We start from the raw sequence: 21,402 nt of genomic DNA, 5'->3' as shown, positions 1-21,402 counted from the left end.
CTTTGGTGTCATCCCCAAGCAGATAACAATCCTTTAGTGCAATTGCAAGCTAGAGGAGTTTTTCTCTGGGAAGGTTCTCTCAGTGTTTGGCACACCGCATGGGCTAATAAATTTTTATTGTTGTTATTTGATACTATTCCAGTTTTGTAGATGAAGGTAGCTCTAAATTGAAAAAATTGGCCATCAGTTTAAAAGATGCTTTGCTGTGATGAACTATCTCTTTCTGGAGAGCTATGCTCAGTGTTTCTTTCATAGTTGGGTGAGAACGCTGGATACAGATAGCTTCCTGTATTCATTCCTCCCTTCCCCCATTTCTCTTTATTGCCCTCCTTTCCCTCACAAAGGATGCCTACGTTTTTGGGTTCTAGTGTGGGTGGAATTCACCAGTGGCCACTCATGAGAGTTTTCTTTGATCTCATGGAATATACCTTTTCATGGAGGTGACAGAAAAGACTGGGAATTTTAGGAGCTTGAGAATTGCTATAAAGACAGTGGGATATGGCTGGTCTGTATGAGCAGGGGTGGCCACAGTAATAGGCCTTCTCGGAGGAGGGGCTAACTCATTTGAGCTGTGGAAGCTGCAGAGGGTGAGGAGGGCTGCCACTTGAAGACCTGGGGCCTTGCCTCAGCGAGAACTGTGGGTGAGAAAGAAGGCACAGGTTTGTTTCTGAGTGGGAAGCAGGCATGTGAGCCATGTACATGATCAGAGAGGAATGCGGAAGGAGGGTTGTGTCTGGAGGACTGGAAGGACACTGGCCAGACAGGGCCCGATGAGTATAGTTAGGGCCACAGGTCATATTGGGAGTTGAGGCAGCCAAGTGGTGTTACTTTATCTTATTCATGTCTTCAGAATTCTGTGTTGTTAACAAGATGGTTCTAAACAAGTTCTAGAGAAGTCATCTTAATGGAAAATAGGAGTTGAAGGGTAATGAAGTTTTTGAACTAAATTTGATGCAAATCTTTTTGTTAAGTGGCCAGTTATTTTATCTATCTATCTATCTATCTATCTATCTATCTATCTATCTATCTATCTATCTATCACCTATTTTTAAGATTTATTTATTTGTTATGCATACAGTGTTTGACCTGAATGTATACCTGCATGCCAGAAGAGACCCCAGATCTCTTTACAGATGGTTGTGAGCCACCATATGGTTGCTGGGAATTGAACTCAGGACCTCTGAAAGAACAGCCACTGCTCTTAACTGCCGAGCCATCCCTCCAGCCCATGGCCAGTGATTCTATAACGCAAACTTTCACATGGAAAAGTATCTCTTTTTGACCTGGTTGTGCTCCTGGCTCTTTCCCTGTCCTTCCTTCTTCTTTCTTCCTCTCATGCCTTCATCCTTCCCTTGTTTTGTGCCTTCATCTCTGCGGCAACTCTTGTGATGCTGAACCTCCCACTCGCATTTCACAGATGCTGACCATGAGTAAGATTCATTCAGATCAGTTCTTCCTAAACTCATCATTTCTAGCATTCAGAAGTCGTATGTTGATAAGTTTTATAACTCATCAGCATTGAACACCTACTGTGTGTTTTGAATTCTGCCCAAGGTACCGGAATTCAAACATAAGCAAAATTTGCACCCTAACTGAGCAGCTTGCCATCTCTTCTAAAGTGGTGGGAATACAAATAGATTATTGACTGGTTAGCTAGTGGATTCATTCATTCATTCATTCATTCATTCATTCATTCATTCATTCATTCAGTGCACAGTTATTGTACATCTTCTGTGAACCAAGGCTGTACTCTTCCACAGGATGCATCCTTTTTGGTTTGCCTGTTTCTTATTATTCTCTGTGTGTTGCAGTGGAAGTTGGGGGTGGGGTGGGTTTTCACACGCCATGCTGTGTATGTGGAGGTCGGGACAACTTTGTGAAGTAGTCTCTTCGCCTTTTTACCTTTGTTCTAGGGGATCAAACTCAGGTGGTTAGACTTTTGCTAATCCACTTCATCATCTCATCCCCTCTCAACAGGATCTCACTTATCTCAGGCTGATCCTAAACTTGCTGTGTTGCTAAAGATGACCTTGAGTTTCTGATCCCACTTCCACTGCCCCCTGAATGCTGGGATTGCATGCATATGGCACCGCACTTGGTTTAAGCTGTGCTGAGGAAGGAGCTTTGTTCGTGCTGGGAACCGGGGAAGCTGTATCTCCAGCCTCACAGGATTGCAGGCGGATTTAGGGCAAGCACGGCTCGTTAATTGCAGGGTGTTTACCATAAACTAGCATTTTGACGTTGGGAATTATGGTAATCAGATTAAACAGGGTTTTACCCAAATTTTCGAACAAGCCCGTGTCTCTCTTCCAGAAGGAGGCAGTTGCGGTATAAAGAATTTTAAATTTTGCCCAAAGTTTCACAGCAAGCTTGGATGTGACCCAGATGTTTCCAATAGAGCCATTAGCCAATTACAGTGTCATTTGTGGCTACATAGGAGGTTTCATGTGCTAGTGTCCCTTCCAGGAAGACGTGGCGTTAAGGAGGAGAAAGCGTGTGGATGTGAGTGAGGAGCCAGGGGCTTGAAAGACGGGGTGTGTAATCATCCTGCTTCCTTCTCTGTTCTGTCCAGTTTCTCATGGTGATTGCTGAACAGTGAGAGCGCTGTGTGCAGCCCCCACCCCAGCGCCTTTTCCGAACCTTCTCGGGTTCCCTCTTCACCTTCTCTGGTGTCTGTGGCTCATAAGCAACCTTGTAGTTACTCAGTCTCTCCTCCTCCGGTTGTTCTTCCGGCTTGTCTCTTCTTTTGTACCTGACCTCTCCTTCCCTTTGTCTTTCATGTGGTTTTTCTTCTATAAGTTACAACACTTTTCAGAGATTTGCTTGCCTTTTGGTTGTTTTTTATTTTTTCACGAGACTATGACCTCTGAGTAGGGACATCATGTCCTCTTGGATCTCTCTGCTGCTGGCAGCAACCTCATACACACAGTGGCAGCTGGTACTGTGGACAGTGTCTTAATTAGGTTTTTTATTGCTGTGATAAAATACCATTGACCAAAAGCAACTTGGGGAGGAAAGGGTTTATTTTGCTTTCACTTCAGCATCACAGTCTATCATGGAAGGAAGTCAGGGCAGGAACTTAAGGCAGGAAGCCAGAGGCAGGAGCTGAAACAGTCCATGGAGGAATGCTGCTTACTGGCTTGCTCCTTGCTGCTCATTTGGTTTTGTTTTGTTTTTGTTCTTTTAAAAATGTATATCTCAATACTACCTGCCACGGAATAGTACCACCTGCAATGGGCTGGACCCTTCTTTATTAATCAATCACCAGACAAGAAAATGTCCCACTGGCTTGCCTACAGGCAATCTTATGGAAGCATTTTCTCAAGTGAGGTTCCCTCCTCTCAGATACTCTGGCTTGTGTCAGGTTGATAAAAATTTAGCTAGCACAGGCAGTATTTGCTCTGAAGCCATGAGCCACAAGAAGGGAGTTCTTTCCAGTGGGGTCTTTGACATCATTTTTTTCTTATTACTGTGATAATTAAGTGAGCAGCTCTTTTATTAAGAGCTTGGCATGGGTATGCCTCTGGGGAACCGTTCTGATGCCTGTAATTTTTGTAAGGTCTCATATGACTCCCTTTGGAGCCTCTCAGGTAAAATCAGATGTTTCTTGAGGGAGCGTCAACTTGATTGTAAAATAAACACACTGTCTAGATCTAATCATCTTTGATGCTACCTCTCCTGAAGACACACTTTGGTCTTGCAGTGATCAGTGGTTTCTTAGAAACAGAGAAGGGTGTGTGTGAAGGGTTTCAAACTGAAAGCTTCCAAGACTAAAGAATGGGAGTACCTTTACGTCTTGCCGTCCCAGCATTAGCGACATGAGGCCCTGAGGTGGCTTTCTTGCCTGTGTATTGACAAATGGGGAAAGATGGCCAAGTAAGAGAGGAAAAAACATTCCGAGGGCAGAGAGATAATAAAATCAAGCTGGTTTATAGTTTGTCAGTCCAGAAAAGCTTTGAAAGCATGTCTGAAAGGTGGGTGCACTTAATGTTTACTCTGCATGCAGGCCACATTGTGTGGTAAGGGTATAAATTTTGTCTCTTTAAGTCTCATCTGGGGGGGGGTAAGATTGGAGTGTCAGAATGAACTTTATTTGAAAGCACTATCGAGTGGGCTTTGGCTTGGCCCCTCCTTCCCAAGAAAGGTGCCGAATAATGCCTGGCCTACTGTTGGGATTTTTCGTTTCTTTAATTTACTTTATAAGCCCTTTCCCCTGCCCTCTCTCCCCTTTCTATATCTTAACTGTTCTTCTTCACTGTAAAGTGTATGAGAGGGGGAGCGAAGGAAAGAGAAATCAGCTGTCACATTGTGAACGTAATTGATTCAATAAATAACGTCTTGGAATTCCCAGGGCAAAGCTTGGAATCTTTATTTCCGTCAATTAGTGGCCTGGTAAGTGGTGGAGGTCTTAATTTAGACGGATGAGACAGTTTATGGATTAGTTCTCTCTTCCCAAGAATGTGCCTTCCGTGTTTTAAAGACACACCGTCTGGATGTGCGCAGCTGCTCCGAAAAAAAGAACTTCTGTCATGGCGGTTCCCGTTCCTCCTGGAAACAGGAGGACATTTCATTATTGGGGGTGGGGCTGTTGGAACGTGAAAAGATTGAAACAAGAAAGGAAATTCCTTGTAAATTCTATTAGGGCTGGGACTTTTTCTTCGCTGTTTACCGTTTAACACCCAGTGTGTGTAGTGGGCACACAGCAAATATTACTCAGACATATTGTTGGATAAACGACAGCGGAAGGGAGCCCGGTCTGGGTCTTAGAATTGTGTTAGATTTTTGTCCTACTACTTGTTGCAGCTTTGGTCCCCACTTCTTCCCCAGTGATGTAGGAGGCTAGGTCTTTTTAAGATTTATTTTTCATCATATGTTTTTGTGAGTGTGTATGCATGCAAGCACAGGTATCTGAGGAGGTCAGGAAAGGGTGCAGGATCTCCTGGAGCTGGGAGTTTCAGGAGGTTGGGAGTTGCCTGATGTGGGTGCTGGGGATTGAACCCAGGTCCCCTGCCAAGAGCAAGTATTCTCTCTGGTTCCACCGGGAGACTGATTTCAAAAGTACAGTTTGAGACAACATCTCCAGGTATGATAATAGGAACCCTACTTCATCATGCCCAGATGGACAGAGCTGGAGGGCATCCTACAAAGCTTCATCATGCCCAGATGGGCAGAGCTGGAGGGCATCCTACAAAGCTTCATCATGCCCAGATGGGCAGAGCTGGAGGGCATCCTACAAAGCTTCTAAGTTGCATTTCAGAATCTCACAAAGTGTGTTATCAACGCAGTTCCAGGCCCTGTCCCTGGAATTTCTGATGAAGTCACTTTTGGGGCTGAGGAGCCTGTAATCTCTTTTGTGGATGGTCCTAGTTGGTTTGGTGTGTTGAGAACAGATGGCCTCAAAGTCCCCTGACCTTGGTAGTCTAAGGCACTGCTTGGTCAAAGTGACTGTCCTAAGGAACCCAGCTTTGGAAGGGCTGTGAGCTGAACATAGGGCTCAAGTCTCCTGGCTCAGATGACTGCTATTGTCCTGTGGTTTGCGGTCCTGGTTCATCTGTCAAACCATTCTTCTCAGATCCTTAAATACTGCAGCACTATCTGGGGTGATGGCTCTGGCAGAACCGGAAGGACCTTCAGAATCATATCTCATTTGTTCTGCTTTGGTGTGAAAGATGTGTATCTGTGTATGTGTATGTGTGTGTGTATGTGTGTGTGTACTTGTGTGCTTGCATGTGTGTTTATGTGTATATATGTAAATCTGTGTATGTGTGTGTGGCGTATGTTCGTGTAGGTATGCTTATATGGGCATACAAGGTTCACATGTTTATACATGCGTGTGGAGACCAGAGGTTTCTGTTAGGAATCTTCCTTGATCGTTTTCCACCGTATCTTTTTAAGATGGGTCTCTTGTTTAACCTGGGACCCATGGATTTGGCTAGAATGGCTGAGCAATAAATTCGATATATCAATCTGTCTGTCTCTGCTCCCTTGTCTCCCAGTGCTGGAAATATAGATGTGTTATTAACTTTTTTTTTTGGTATTTAAAAAGAAATGTGTTGGGTGTTTGAACTTAGGTCCCCATCTTCACATGTCAAGCACTTTAACCACTTCCCCAGCCCCTATTTTATTATGTTCCCAAGTGATGCCTTTGATTCCTTCCAATCCTTGTCTCCTAGCTCACAAAGCACCCATGGTGGGTCCCAGCCCTTCTTTTGTGGGCCCACTCAATATTACCCAGCCCTCCTTGATCTTAAGAATCATGTGAAACGTCAAAGATAAAGAGCTCTGGGGCCTCCCCAGAGTCCCATTGAACCCGCCTTTTTGGGAGAGGCTTGGGGAACTGTTTTCAAGTTCTTTCCATTGCTATTATTCCCGAGATTTCTAGTCTGTGTGTACAGCAGGCCCTTTCCTCCTGGATCCAGGTTTGCCATCTTTAAAACCCTACCTCATGGTTATGCCTTAGTCCCATCTTTCTGTCTGCAAGCTACTTTCTGGCCTGCAGAACGGTCTCCAAAGTAGGAGAGGAATGGCCACTGTCTTCTTTCCTCCAAGAACAGGTGGTAGGCAGGGCAGTGTGGGAAGTCATGGACTGAGCAGTGCAGAAGACTGGTGTGTGAGGTTGAAACTAGGGTGGAGTGCCTGTATGCTTTCCCTGGCACCAGGACATTAGAGCTTTGGGCCACATACCTAAACCTCTTTGAACATCTGTGTTCTAACTAGGAAAGCGGTTTTGTGTGTATTAAACAAGGTGTCCGAGGTGGAGATTTGCACGTGGAGTGTATTAGAGAGGGCTCTCGGGAGCATCTCTGTAGGAGGAGGGAAGCCTGGGAGGCTGGCTGAGATACAGCTATGCCATGGAGAGCCATGAGGGTGCATTGCCTCTTAAATTTGTTGGCAACTGAGGGAAGAAGAGAGTCATTCTGTCTTCATATCCACCAGTCATAGGCTATGGGCTGGCACTGGAGAAAGAGCATGACCTCAGGTGATGATCCGCCTTGGCTGAGATGTCTGTGTGCCTGCAGCGGTCCATAATAGGTGCTGGCGGATGGGGAAAGAGTGCCTTCCTCTTGGAGAGCATCTCGGTGGGATACGGCAGCACCTGCTGTCCGCACCAGCGCGCATGAACCTTGGCAGTGAAACCAGCACAATTGTCAGCGTTCGGCAAACATTTACGGTTGTCATTATCCCAACTCTGGCAAGCTCTCCTACTTGTGAGACATTGCTTACCTTGGCTTGGGCTGCTGTCTGATGTTGTAAGCAGATTCCAAACTCTGCTCTGCCCACCTCCTAAACAGCTTCGAGAACACATGGAGGAAGCAGAAGGGGAATTGCTGAGTGAAATATTACGAAAATGTCAGGGATGACTGAGCCCACTTTTCTTCAATGAATATATGGCCGGGACCTGGATTCCCTGAAGGGAAAAGGTTGTGATAAATGGAACGGTGCTTGTCTATGAAAGATGGCGTTTTGATTTTTCTTTCTTCTCTCCACAGGGAATTAGAATAATGGAGATGCTGCTAAAGGAACAGTGTGGTGCTCCCTTAGTGGAATAAAAATCATCAGTGAGTATCAAAAGCAAAATCAGAATTATTTACTCAAGCCATGTTTTCATGCTTATAAACCTGGCATTATGAATCAGCCTCCCTGGGCTATCCGTGCTGTACGTTTCCCAGTGATAGCCATAGAACACTATTTCACAGGCATTTTGTTATCTGCTCAGCAGCTTTATTTGCTTGGCTTTCTGATTTTCAAAGCAGTTTTGTACTGTGCACCGAGTTACAACTGCTTTCAAATCGCTAAAACTGTTCGGTATAATCGACCATGATTGAAGCCCTTGAGGTGGCAGAGATTTGTAAAGGCCGCTCTCAGGATTAGCTGAAGCTTGCTTGTTGTTCTCAGAACAATAAGAAGGGAGGCTTAAAGCTGTAATTGGCACAGGAAGGATCACAAGAACAGACTGTGTTGATTGGCCACTAAAACAAATCCATTTTACTAGTCTAGAAACGAATCCCCAAGACCAGAATGCGAAATTCTCCCAAATATGCAGCTTCCTGAATGCTGACCTAAAGTGTGGTGTGACAAAGTTTATGCCCGACCTTATGTGGTGGGTGACAGTCCAAACAAGGTTAACTGAAAGTATTGTATGTAAATTATCTTACGAGTATACAGTCTATATGAAAAGGAAATGAAATTAGTGTTTATGCTTGGGTTCTAATCCCAGGGAATCTTATTATGTGTGTGCAAATATTGCAAAAATATGAAAAAAATTTTAATCCAAAATACTTCTGGTTCCAGGCAGTTTGGATAAGGGATACGTAATAAGAATATTCTCCCCACCACCTGAAATGCCGTTTTGAAGGAATCCGAATCTTAGGAATAGTATTTGGGCTCTGGCTTGAATGTCTTGAGTGATTAGGAGTATTTGTCCTGGGTACAGACTAGCAATTCAGAATTATATTTGGCCAACTTAAAGGGACACTACAAACAATTTTCTATAAACAACCTGGTGTTTCAATTGTGGTATACAATGAACTTGAGAGCAATTAACCAAAGAAGAATTGATAGGCCCCTTCACACGCTAGAACCTTGAGTTTAAACCCTGCAACCATGCCTCTGAACAGACACTTGGTTGGAGAGCTGAGTTTCTGTTTATTTGCAAGTTGAACGCCCGCCATTCTGATGAATGATTAGCTGTATACACTTCATATAGCGTAGATCTCAATGTTACTGTAGGGCTAAAACAGATAATTTTAGTTAATACAAGCATGGAACATAGTAGGTGCTCATAGAGTGTTAGAATTGAATCTAAATATGGTTTGCTTGTATAGCCACCCTGTTCCTTAAACAGATTGTAAAGAACTTGGCTACATCCTCATTTTTCTAGGCTGGCATATTTGTGAGGCTCACTATGCTAGTTACTCTGCCCACTATGGTGATAAAGTACCTTACAGAAGCAACTTTAAGAAAGGAAGACATATCTGGGATTATGTTTAAGAAGGGATGGAACACATTATGGTGGCAGGATTGTCAGGTGACTGGCCACATTGCCTTCACAGTAGGAAATAGATATAAATGTTGGTGCTCATTCTGTCTTCTCCTTTTTCCATTTATGTTAAATTCAGAAACCTAACCCATGACATGGTGCCACCAGCACTCTGGGCATATCTTCCATTCTTGGATAAATATTTCTGGAAGTATCTTCACAGATTCACCTAGAATTGTTTCTCCTAATCACCCCCAAATCCAGATGAAAATGAAGACAAGTCTATCCTTTCTCAACCAGACACCTTAAACTGTAACATCTACCCTTTGTTGTCAAGGGTTCAATGGCCATCTCATAATGTATCATGAAACATACTAAATACATCTAATCATGTAATAAAAGATGCCAACTGAAAAAAAAGTAGCTTCTGATGGGTCTTATGGACAGACACAAAGGAAAACAGCCACATATTAGATAGTAAGAAACATATTAATCTATTCAAGCAAGGCAACTATAGCTTGTATAACATGGATGATTAGAGTCCCCAGTTGATGATAATAATGAACTCTTATTGGCCAATATCTGCCTATTTTCTGCACAGACCAAATAGACTTAAATGGACATAAGGTTGGAGCCACCACTCCTGTGGCCTTGATGGTGGCTCTCATCTTCATGATCTCTCCGGGGATTCAATAATGGCTCTGCTTCACTGTAGTCCCAGGTAGAGGCATCTCTAATGGCTTCCATTTGGCTGCCTCAATCTTAATAGACCGCACTCTCACTAAGTACTAATGTGCTTGTGCACTTGGGCACTGATCCCAACTCACCCAGGGAGTGAGATCTAAAGGCAGCTAAGTTACATGAGGGACTTAGGGAAGGCATGTGCCTGCTAATTTCTAAACTTTGAACTAGTGGCCTTGAAATTTTAGTGAACATCAGAAACATCTGGAGGATTTTAAGGCGTAGACTAGTGGGCCCACTTCTGGAGTTCTGGTTGACAAGTCTTGTGGGAAAGGAGGTCTCCTGAGCTCACCTTTGGGTAGAGATGATGGAGGCAGTCAGTGCTAGGACACCAAGAAGACGGAGAGCTGGGCTTTCAGCATTTTTGTGTGTATGTCTACCTTTATATCAGTTATCAGAATGGTTTTTCATCTGTTGACAGAGGTTTCTGTTCTGCTCAGTCCTGTAGTCATTCAGTCAGAGAAACACACAGAGGTCTACATTAATCATAAGCTGGTTGTCTTATTAGCTCAGGCTTCTTATTAACTCTTACATCCTATATCAGCCCATAATTCTTGTCTGTGTTAGCCATGTGGCTTGGTACCTTTTATCAGTGAGGTGTTCTCATCTTGCTTCCTCTGCATCTGGGTGACGACTGTGGACTTAGCCTTTCCTCTTTCCAGAATTCTCCTGTTCCTGTTGCCTATACTTCTTGCCTGACTACTGGCCAGTCAGCATTTTAATAAACATATACTAGAGACAAATCTTTACAGGTTATAAGACCATATATTTTTCTCTGTTTTTTTTTAAATAAAAGCCCCTTCTTGTCTGTGTATCTATCTATCTATCTATCTATCTATCTATCTATCTATCTATCTATCTATCTATCTATCTATCTAACTATCTATCTATCTTCTGAACGTAGACTAACTCCAGGTTAGAGCAAACTCACCTGGAAAGAGGAATCAAGGCCCATGCCAGCTTGTGGTTCTAAGTCAATCTGGGTTTAAAGTGTTGTGAGTAAAGATGAATAAGTTTAAAAAGGTTACAGTGTGGCCTCTTATCTTTCAGCTATGTCCAGCCTGTGGCCCATGTGGCCCAGGACAGCTATGAGTTCAGCACGGCAAAAAAATAATAAACTCATTAAAAAGTAATTTGGAGGTTATTATTATTATTGTTATCATTATTATTGCTATTATTTTAGCCTGTGTGTGACTTGATCACACAGTTCTCCAGTATAATCTCTGTAAATGATAATATTTTTGCAGTATCAAGAGGTGGGACACTTGGGTTGTCTTTTTTTTTTCTTTTTATCACGTGAGACTAACCTATGACTTGAGCTTTCCTGGTGTATTAAAAAAAAAGCTTACCCCATAAAAAAAGCAAAAAACCAGTTTGCTGTATCTCAAATAGCTAAGTGTTTGAGGTCAGCTTAATGCCAGAACTTCAGAGTGGGGCAGTAGCACTTGGGTGCCACAAAATTCCTGTGTTCTATGCATAGAATAGGCTGTCATAATTCATTACCCATTTTCTCAAAGTAGTAAAGATAAAGGAAAGGATATATATTTTTCACATCTGCATCTACAATTACCAAAAATTAAGGACTACTGTTTGAGCTTTAAGCTGTTCCCCAGATCAGCTTCATTGAGTTATTATTTATTTGTAACTAAATTGATGATTTCGTTGTTGATTTTGTAGTGTACCATCTTGTGAAGTATAAATAAATCGTTCTGCCATGATCACTACAAATCAGATTCAGAAAAGTTTGAGGCTTTGACGTCGTAGCCCAGCTACAGCTTTATTCTCTTCCCTCCCCATTTTCTTGACAATTTTTACAAACATTGTGTAGTTTGAAATGCTTCTGTCTTGATGGAACCTTTTTCCTTTCTCAAAAATAGCTTTATGAAAAATAAGTTGTAGGTGGGGAGTGTACTGCTCTTGAGATGGAAAGTGATAAAATTAAATAGAAAGGGGCCAGAAATTGGGAGGATGGGGCAGGATTGCTGAGAGCTTAGGAGTAGTCTGGGCTATGGAGTGAGACCTGTTTCAAAACTAAAAATAACATCTTAGAAGATGACTTACTAGGAGAAGGTGCTTGCCCCCAAGCCTGGTAGTCTGAGTTCAGTCTTGTGAACTCAGGTAGTAGAAGGAGGGTACTGACCTCCACACGTGTGCTATGTGTGCACACATATAAACACACACACACACACACACACACACACACACACACACACACGTAACTAAAATGTAGCAGCAGGCCGCTTGTTGGTTCCCAGCCACTCAGCCCCAAAATAATCACACAGAAACTGTATTAATGAACACTGCTTGGCCCATTAGCTCTAGATTTTTATTGGCTAACTCTTACATCTTAATTTACCCATTTTTATTAATCTGTGTATTGCCATGTAGCTGTGGCTTACTGGATAAAATTCCATCTGGCATCTGTATCCGGTGGGGGCTACATGGCGTCTCTCTGACTCCGTCCTTCTTTCTACCTTGCTATAGGCCAAGTCAGTTTCTTTATTAACCAATGGTATTTACAGCATACAGAGGGGACTCCCACATCAAAAAGTAAATTAAATAATAATAATATAATAATGGGTAGGAGGGACCACACAGAGAAGAGTTTAGAAAACTATTGCCATATGCTGTATCCAGACTGCTGCTTTTATAAATAAAGATTTATTGGAACACAGCTGTGCTCTTGGCTACCTTTAAAGTTGCAACAACAGACTTGAATAGTTTTGATAGAGAACTTGCGTTCCTTAGATTCTAAATTATTTACTTTATTCTTCTTTTGTTGTTTGTTGGGAACAAGAAAGGCAAAGTTTGTTGTCTCCAGAGTTAGTTTCATAAATTAGCATCAATGGTTGTGGTGGTGATTGTGTAACCTTTTAAAACAGTGAAATGGATCACATTCTACCTCTGCTCTATAGTTTGACAGTTTATCTCATCTGCATTCATGCTAACACCTCACTTAGTGAAGACTGGCATTATGCTATCTATCTTAAGGCATGAAGAGATATTTAAATGCTAGCAACAATGAACTTAAAAGTTCCATCAACAGTGGTCACTGGTGTCACTCAGAGTGTTCCACATTTCTTTTGCACATGCAATAGAAATACAGATATTGTTAGCATAGACAATGTCACTGTAGCATGGTAATAATATGAGCACTGTTATTAATTTAATTGATATGCCAACTTTTAAATTTTGCAGCTCTCATTTTTTTGTCTTTTGCACATGTGCATATGTATATGTATGCATTTATCTGCACAAATCCAGGTGTTTGTGTGTGTTTGTGTGTGTGTGTGTGTAATGGAGGGAAGAAGGAAGGAAGGAGGTGATAATCTGAAGTATTAATTCTTACCTTGTACATTATTCGAGACAGAGTCTCTTGCTTTTTCTGCCAGGCCTGGGAGTGTTTTGGGAGTTTCTTGTTTCCATTTCCAATCTTGAGTGCTGGGATGATGAACACATGCACTATTATGTCTGTCTTCACAGGATCTCTGAACATTTGGACTCAGGACCTCATGATTGTGTTTTGAACACTTTACCCTCTCAGCCACTTCCCCAGCCCAGTTCTCTGTCTGTAAAAGACAATTTGCAGAGTTACACCAATATGCAAGACGAGAGATTATTTCATATTTTTACATTACTTACCTTTAATCCCAGCACTTAAGATGCTGAATTCCAGGCCAGTCAGGGCTAAGCCTACCATCCTCCCACACAACAAATGTAGGATTTAAATTCATGTAACATATGCCTACATTTTCCTTGGTACCTAGCATCAAAATAACATCCATGAACTCTCTGACCTGTATGTCCAAGCGGGCATTTGAAAATGGAGAAAGCGTAGAAGGTAATTTTCTCATGGACCAAAGTGGAGGCTTATAAATCTCACTAACCAGTGTGCTTGTGGCACTGCTGCTGACATGTCTGTTGGATGGATTTTTGATTTCCTGTCACTTTTGAACAAAACAAATAGCCCTGACATCTGTTCGTTCTTGCCACTGGCATGCCGGAGATCGGCGTGGTGAGGTTTGTTAACACAGTAGAGTTCTATCTCTTCGGAATGATTAAGACCTCACTTTGAGCTGTATCTTCAGCTCCACTCTGAACCAGCTCCTCTAGGTAGCTGGACTTAATAAAATGAGGTGCTTGCCTTGTTCAGAGATCATTAGGGGTAGGAATGCAATTTCTTCAAGAATTATCCATAGTGAGAGAATTCAAGTGACTCTTGGGAGTTGCTTCAGAAAAGAGGGCAAATAAGTATTGATTGGTGAGACATGTTTATTAGGTGATAAAACCTATTTCTTTCTCTTGCAGGGAAGCTGCCTCTGTGTTTACTCTTTTTTTTTCCCCAATCACTTCTTGGCCGTGGCTTCATAGGCAAAATTACTGGATGCAGTTTCAGGACACAGACTCAGTGGCTTAGAAAAGAAGAGACCTTCCTGCCAGAGCATGGACTGACACTCCACTTTGGAGCCTGCTTCAAATCAGGGGACTCATGGAGATGAGACCTTTTCAGCTGGAATTTTATGGCATGGTCTCTTTATGATCTTATGAATAAAGGGAAGGAACATTTCAGATAATATCTGTGCTTCCTCAAGATGTTTTGCTGATTTCCTGTGATGGTGCCAGGGCGGCTAAGGGCAGGATGAAGGCCCAAGTGAGGCACCTTGTGCTCACTAGCTGATGTCATCAGTGTTCATAGGATCCAGGAGAGGATTCTGAAACACATAAAGGGGTTCAACCTGGTACCTCTTTCCTGAGAGATGGAATAGAAAGACAATGTGCCAGAACTGTGATAAAGCTAAACCACATGTATACCATGGTCAACTAACCATATGGGTACCATGGTCAGCTAACCACATGGGTACCATGGTCAGCTAACTACATGGGTACCATGGTCAGCTAACCACATGGGTACCATGGTCAGATAGCCACACATATGCCATGGTCAGATAGCCACATGGATACCATGATCAGTTAACCACATGTACACCTTGGTCAGTTAAGCCACATGTATGTTATGGTCAGCTAACCATATGTATACCATGATCAGCTAACCCCACATATACCATGGTCAGTTAAGTCATATGTATACCACAGTCAGCTAACCATATGTATACCATGGTCAGCTAACCACATGGATGCCGTGGTTAATAAGCTACAAGTATACCATGGTCAGCTAGCCACATGGATGCCGTGGTTGGTTAAGCCACATGCGCATGAACTTTTGACATTCTCAGAAGTCAGTACAGTCTTTAGGAGGTAGCATGTAAACTCTGACTTGTTCTTCTGCAGGAACCCGAAGCATGGGGTGAGGAGCATAAGGAGGGGGCTGGCTGTGGCTTCCACTAACTTGTTTGTGATGTGGCAGACTCTACAGTTCTGCTTTTGATTAGTAAAGTGGGAATAACCAGGCATGGTTCTTTCTTTTATTTTGGGGGGTGGGGGAAGAGTAAGAGTTTTATATTATACTGTGAAGTTCTAACAGATTCTTGGTTTATTTGTGTTCATTGCTTAGCTCAAGGTCATATGACTTTGGCACGATGCCAAGTGTATTGACAAAAGGTCTATCAGATACAAAATTCTTAGTTCTGTGTCATAAATAAATTTGGGTAAAACCGCAAGCCTTCCGCGGAGTCATCTCGGCAAAGATGGCCCATCTTCTCAGCGAGCAGCAGCCTTTCTTTAGCTAGGAGGACAGACATCCCCACAAGTTTGGCAAACTCTTCTGATGTTAAAGATCCCCTTTCTGAAACTGTCTCCAGGGCTGAGGCCACCATCTCCTCTTCTTTGTGGGTTTGAAGTTCAATTACCATGACACCACTGTCAAAAACCCAAAGCCTGACAGGCAATTTCAGTGCCTCCAGCATCTTACATGCATTCACTAAATCTTCTGGTGAGAGCAACTCCATCCCTCGAGCTCGGTTCACTAAACAGTACACCTCTGTACATTATTCCCTCATGTTCCTCTAATGGTGCCTGCAATATTCCAGCCAGCTGTTTGGCCAGCTGCATGTGGTACTGCGTGCCTGAGCCATAGGTCTCCCTGGTAACTGGGTTGTCGATTTCCATACTCAGCAAGTAGGACTTAAACCTGATGGTCTCATCTTCTGTGATGTCACCTTGTTCTCTTTAATCTTATTAGCGATTGATTTTGATAACTCCACGATTTCCTTAGCCTTGATCATTAGCTTGCTAAGGTCTTCAAAGGCCTCAGAAATGTTTTTGTCAGTTTCTTTTCTTTTTTTCTTTGAGTTTCCTTTCAATACCTACAATCCCCTACAGCTCTTACTCTTCCTGGCTGGGGTCCTTTATTTGTTTGTAATGACTGGGAAACTGGCACATTCTCCCACCTTCTCTATGTCATTTCCTCTGATAAACGCCTATAAAACTCGATCTGGCCATGCTCTTTGAAGGAGAGTTTGATGTAGGAGTTCTTACTGCTCTGGAATGGACCGGGCTCTTTGTTAGAAGGAGCTGGGTGCAGATGAACCATGATTTTGGCACTCTTTCCAATTCCGGCCACCCGTTCCTCGATGAACACAACCTGGGACAGAGGAATGGCCATGCAGCACTCATTGTTTTTCTGGTCTCTCCAAATCAGCCGGTGTGTACTAAGAAGAAGTGTCCCAGCATCGAATTTTATCTTCTCGCTGTCGTAGACGCGCACCCTGCGCTGCTGGATCACCAGCGTCTAGTTGATGTCCAGGAGGCCGCTGGTCCACCGGCATGGTTCTTTCTGCCTGTGGGTTTAGCATGAAGAACACAGGTTTGGGACCAGTCAGATAGGTGTGGATTAAACCCAGGTTCTGCCACAGTGTGTGTACATCATTTTTTAAACCTTTCCCCAGTTAATTTAATAAAAATTGTGCAATGAGGTGATGACCTTAAGTGAGGCTCCTGGACTGACCTAAGATGGTTTATAGAATTGTTAAATAGGATGCATTATTATTGAAGTGATTTCTGAGCATTTGCTTTTCTGTATTTTTTTTTTTTAAAGACAGGGTCTGATGTAGCCTAGGCTTGCCTCAAACTCTCTATGCATCCAAAAATGATCTTGAACTTCTGATCCTTCTGCCTCTGTCTCCAGAGTGCTGGGATGACGGGTGGGTGCTGAGGACTGAACTCAGGACTCAGGGCTCCGTGCACACTGGCAAGCTCTGTCCCAGTGGAGCTCCATCCCCAGCCTGGGCATCAGCTTCTCAGCGGTGATGTAGATGGTCTTAGTGTTTGCAATTCAGATGACATTAGTTTGCATTTGCCATGATGAGAAGCCAAAATATAAATGCACACCGTCTAAGAGAAAGCTTGAAAGGAAGTAATAATTTGAAATTCATCTTAAGATAAAAATTAGGCCATTATTGAAAAGACTTAGGAAAATTGTTCCTTTTTTTTCTCTTTTACTATTTGAAATGTTTTTTTTTTTTCTTCTGCTTAGTGCATTGATGAATTTCAAAGCAGTTGTACTTTTTCATGCCAGCCTGCCACCGTGAGCCTCCTCTCATTGTGTGTGAGCTATTTGTGCTGCTGGAGTTTTGTCTCCTGGGATAATTTCCCTTCGTTTCCTCAGCATTTTCTTCTGCTGTTGCGTTGGAAGGAAACCGAGTGGTAGAAGTCAGAGCATATTTTGACCTTGTTTTCCAGTTAGCAAATGGCATTGGAATAATTTCCCTCTTCCAAAAGTAAGTGAGTTATTATGGATGAGAACGGCAAGCATTTTTTACTTGGGGGTTGATGTTGGAGTAAATACAGCTCTCTGCACTACAAAGCTCACAAGGCCAGAGTTCTCTTCCTTAACCACCCATTAGGGTCACTTGGGAGACTTCATTCCATCTCACAGTGCAAGGTGCACCCCGACCAACAAATCAGAGTCTCTGAATGTGGAATCTTGGGATCATTCACTACCTTTAAAGTTCCTCAGGTGTGCCCGTGGTCTGGGTCATTTGGATACATTTTCTTATTTCTTTCTTCTTATTTTACTCCTTATCTACTCGTTTATTTTAGATAGGATCTCACTATTGCAGCTCAAGCTGCTCCCATGCTTGTGGCCTCCAAGCTTGTGGCAGCCGTTCCTGCTTCACCGCAGTTCTTGATTTCTTCCTTAACATGTGCGAGGCGGGATAGAGTCTGCCAAGGGAATTTCCACTGAGAGAACTAGGCAGAGAGACCGAATTTGTGCTGGGTTCCTTGAAGCTGGGGTGGCTGGTGTAAAAGCGCGCAGGTCCTGAAGACTGCTCTGGTAAGTAAGGTGGCCTAAGGCCGCCTCAGACACCCTACAGGATGTGCCTGGTTAAAGGTGGGGGCTGCTGCTAAGCCCCAGCCACTGCAGAAGCCACATGGCTGCTTTCTGTGGTGCTCGCAATGTTCGCCTTCCCAGGAACTGACGGAGGAGGAGGAGGAAAAGGGGGAGGAGAAGCCTTTTAACTTTCATGTGTCAAGAACAAATTCAGAACTGTTCCCTCTCTTCTGTTTGCCACGCGTGTTTGCCAGCCAGTACTTTTGAGTCCATGCGTTTACAGCAGGGGTTCTCAGTCTTTCCAGTGCTGCGACCCTTCAGTGCAATTCCTCACGCTGCGGTGACCCCAACCATAAAATTATTTTCCTTATTACTTCATAACTGTAGTTTTGCTATTGTTATGAACTGTAATTTAAATATCTGTGTTTTCTGATGATCTTGTGTAGGCGGAGACTGCTCGTTCGTTTTCCGGCCGCCCAGACTTGGATAATCACACAGAAACTATATTAATTACAACACTGCTTGGCCAATGACTTAGGCATATTCTTAGCTAACTCTTACATCTTAAATTAATCCATTAATCTATATATTGTCACGAGGCTGTTGCTTACTGGTAAAGGTTCCAGCAGTAGCTCTCTCCTTCGGTAGCTACATGGCATCTCCCTAACTCTGCCCTTTCTCTCTCTATATATATCTCTGTTCGGATTTCCCACCTGGCTTTATTCTGCCCTGACATAGGCCCAAAGTAGCTTCTTTATTAACCAATGGAAATAAAAAAAAAAATTCAAAGCATACAGAGGGGAATTTCACATCAGTGTTGGAGGTCACAAGTCACAGGTTGAGAATCACCCTAACAGCTACTTGGGGTGGCTCACAACCATGTATTACTCCAATTCTAGGTGTTCTAATGCCCCCTCCTGCCCTTTGAGGGCACTGCACCCATGTGCACGCCCCCCCCCCGAGTTAAAAAGAAAAATAAGATATTTATAAAAAACATTACAGAGCTGGTGCTGGAGAGATGGTTAAGAGTACTTTCTGCCCTTTTAGAGAACCCAAGTTTAGTTCCCAGAACCTACATCAGGAGGCTCCCAACCTCCCATAATTCTAGCTGCAAGGATCTGAAACCCTTTTCTGGCCTCTGGGACTTATCCATATACATATGATGTCCACTCATGCAAACATACATAGACACATACATAAAAATAAAAAACAAACCCTTAGAAATCTTCATCTTTTTAGAATTAATTAGGCTTTTTTAGCTTTTAAAAATTGCATATCTACTGTCAAAGTGTGTACTTGGCCATCTACTGAGGAGGATGAGAAATGTCAAAGTCACACACTGGACACAAGCTGGGGGAAGGTTCAGTCACAGACCTGGCTTCCAACAGCATTGCTGAGCCTGCCCTTCAAGGTGCGGTTATACAGCGATGGGAGACTGTCCAGACACCCACAGAACTGCTACAGTGCCATGCAGGCTCAACGCTTCTCCCCCACAGACTATGGTTCTTGCAACACTCAGCTGGGACTCTGGATTTGCATTTTGAAGCAAGTTCTCTGGGACATTTGTTGTTCTTCACACAGACGACATTTTGAGAAAAACAGATGGGGCGGGGAGCGTTTTGGTCTCTGCATCTCCTGCCATTTCAAAAGGTTTTGCATCGGTTGAGTCCACTGGTCAGTGCATGTGACCACTCAGATGGCAGTGCTCTCAGAAGGAAGGAAGCTAGCCTGAGTGGTTTTCAATCACTGGTGGATGGAAAAGACACTATCCTCTTTTCATATGAATTACTTTGTGCATTTTATAGGCAGTGCCTGTGTATGAATTAATATCACATCTCTCAGACATTGTGAGGCGTGCAGTATAAACAACTGATACCATTCTTTTAAACTCTACATCTTTATAAAAATTATTTACATCATTTCCCCCCTTAATTGTGTATATAGTTCTTGCTTTTGTAAATGGAATTTATCGAGGAAGACTCCTCAAGGCTGTCATTTTATTTGTAACTGTTTTGGGTCCCATTCAGCTTTGTGAAAGGTCCTGTCTGGTGGGTGTTTGTTCTTTGGATGCTAGATGCCTTGTGACTTTTCCTTTTCCTCACTATGTTCTGCCACCATTGCTGCGTCGCCCCTCGTAGCCTCCCTCTCATTTGCCGGGGGTTTAGGGAGTCACGTGACTACACAGCTTGTGTCCAGTAGCAGCGAACAGCCTCTGGCCAGGCTGCGAAAGCTGCCTTGCTCACATTAAAATGAATGAACATGGCTGTCACGATTTGCGACATTACTTCAGTGGCTTAACGACCTTCAGATTTCCTGCCTTCCACCACAGTCGGGAGACTGCTGCGTCAGGATAGGCGAGATGTGGCTCGAACTCATTTTTCTTGCTGAGCAAACCCTTGTCTCCCCAGCTGTGTTTGTATTTTCATATGCATTCTGCTCTACAACGTGAAACAACGTGGATTAAAGTCCAAATGGAAATGCCTCTGACTGCGACTTTTTTTTTTTTTTTAGCAGGAAAAAGTGTTTTAAATTCAGTGTTACTGTGAGTTAGAGCTATGAAACACTATCCTGTAGAAATAAAGGCATTTTTTTTCCCAATGGCTATTTATGGGTAAACACTACTGTAGTTTTTCTGTCGACTTAGCAGCTGGAAATAAATCTACTGATATTTTAATTACCGTCTGAGGCCCCACAGCCACCTAGTCAGCGCTCCACAGGCCACTTAGGCTGCTGCCTGGAAGGCCCCCACTCTGTCTCACCATAATAAGTAGGCTTAAACCAAATCTCTATTGTTCTATTTACCAACAAAGACTCGGAAGTCAGACGTGAGGGTGAAAACTTGCTAGATCAGAGAAGCCAAGAAGCAACCAGCTGACCTTGCTTTTTTGAGACACCACAAGAGTCCATTTCTTCCTTGTCCTGCAAAACCATAAAAACTGCCAAACGGTAACCACACCCTTTCCTCATTTTCATCCAAATTCCTTGCTTGTCTATGGCTAATTATGGTCAGCAAGTCTCTAGTTCCGCCCCCTGGTTCAAGCTTTAACTTAATTGACAGCCTCAGGATTGTCAGGGTACAATCAAAATACCCCAGAGCACACAGCTTTCTTGGGGATATCACCTCTCCCGGCATAATCTGTGTTTAGTGGTTGTAGTAGCAATCCTGATTTAGCCATCTGCTTCGGAGAAGAAGGCGGTAGGTAACAGGGTGGCCACGCCTCCCTCCCTCAAGGTAAGCGAATAAAATTTCTCTGATATATAAAGAGGCAACCATTATTGGTTGACCCAATGGGCCAAGGGAAAAGAACTAGAGGCTTTAGGGGAAGAAATGAGGCGCACTGTTCATAGTGGAGTAGGATGGCTCAAAAAAGGAAGTGGGGGTGGGGCAGAGCTGCTTCTGGTTGTCCTGAACCTCTGGTCTGCCTCCTGTACATTGTTTCTGAGAGGGTTT

At 43.2% G+C, this 21,402-nt stretch overlaps 1 protein-coding gene and 1 pseudogene across 1 annotated transcript in view; one reads left to right on the top strand and one right to left on the bottom strand.

The window, feature by feature from the left end:
- Prelid2 (PRELI domain containing 2) overlaps positions 1–14,344 on the top strand; it is a 72,400-nt gene extending 58,056 nt beyond the window's left edge. The window contains exons 6-7 of the mRNA XM_005356034.3: positions 7,491–7,559; positions 14,030–14,344. Coding sequence (XP_005356091.1) covers positions 7,491–7,550 — 60 coding nt within the window. The 3' untranslated portion in view covers positions 7,551–7,559; positions 14,030–14,344. The remainder of the gene's footprint in view (positions 1–7,490; positions 7,560–14,029) is intronic.
- Positions 14,345–15,156: 812 nt separating this feature from the next.
- On the bottom strand, positions 15,157–16,666 carry LOC101988148 (annotated as a pseudogene).
- Positions 16,667–21,402: the final 4,736 nt, after the last annotated feature.

The sequence above is a fragment of the Microtus ochrogaster genome, chromosome 18 (genome assembly GCF_000317375.1).
Source record: "Microtus ochrogaster isolate Prairie Vole_2 chromosome 18, MicOch1.0, whole genome shotgun sequence".
Lineage (NCBI taxonomy): Eukaryota > Metazoa > Chordata > Mammalia > Rodentia > Cricetidae > Microtus > Microtus ochrogaster.
The sequence above is the reverse complement of the archived record's forward strand: the minus strand, read 5'-3'. Positions and strand labels throughout refer to the sequence as shown.